The following is a 374-nucleotide window of genomic DNA, read 5'->3' on the forward strand; positions in this document are numbered from 1 at the left end:
TTGGGCTGTCCCCGCGGCGAGGGGCGCAGGATCCCGGCGGGGGCTAACGCTGTGTCTCCGGCAGTGATCCGCCTGGTGCAGGTCGACGAGTCCCGGTACCCCTTCAGCGCCCAGCCCCCCGTCTACATCCGCGCCCAGCTCTACAAGTACTGGTTCACCGGCAGCGCCGAGGGCAGGTGAGCGGGGACGGGACGGGCGCACCGGCGCCTGCGCCCCCTCTGCAGCCACGCTCTGCTCCCCGGAGCTGACGTGAGACCCCATCGACGTGCAGTCGCCTGTGCCGACTGTCCTCGGGCAGCCGGGGGTGGGCTGAATCTGGGAGCTGCTTCTCGCCTGGCTAATTGGCTCGTTAACTTGGCCTGCGCCTGCAGCTC

At 70.1% G+C, this 374-nt stretch overlaps 1 protein-coding gene across 1 annotated transcript in view; it reads left to right on the forward strand.

Annotated features, from left to right (window-relative positions):
- The window catches only part of LMF2 (lipase maturation factor 2), a gene marked incomplete at its 3' end in the record, with an annotated part of 11,802 nt that extends 11,626 nt beyond the window's left edge, over window positions 1-176 (forward strand). Inside the window, exon 10 of the mRNA XM_009283602.1 lies at window positions 30-176. Coding sequence (XP_009281877.1) covers window positions 30-176 — 147 coding nt within the window. The remainder of the gene's footprint in view (window positions 1-29) is intronic.
- Between the last annotated feature and the right edge of the window lie 198 nt (window positions 177-374).

Source organism: Aptenodytes forsteri, unplaced genomic scaffold (genome assembly GCF_000699145.1).
Source record: "Aptenodytes forsteri isolate BGI_AS27 unplaced genomic scaffold, ASM69914v1 Scaffold1062, whole genome shotgun sequence".
NCBI classification, from domain to species: Eukaryota; Metazoa; Chordata; class Aves; order Sphenisciformes; family Spheniscidae; genus Aptenodytes; species Aptenodytes forsteri.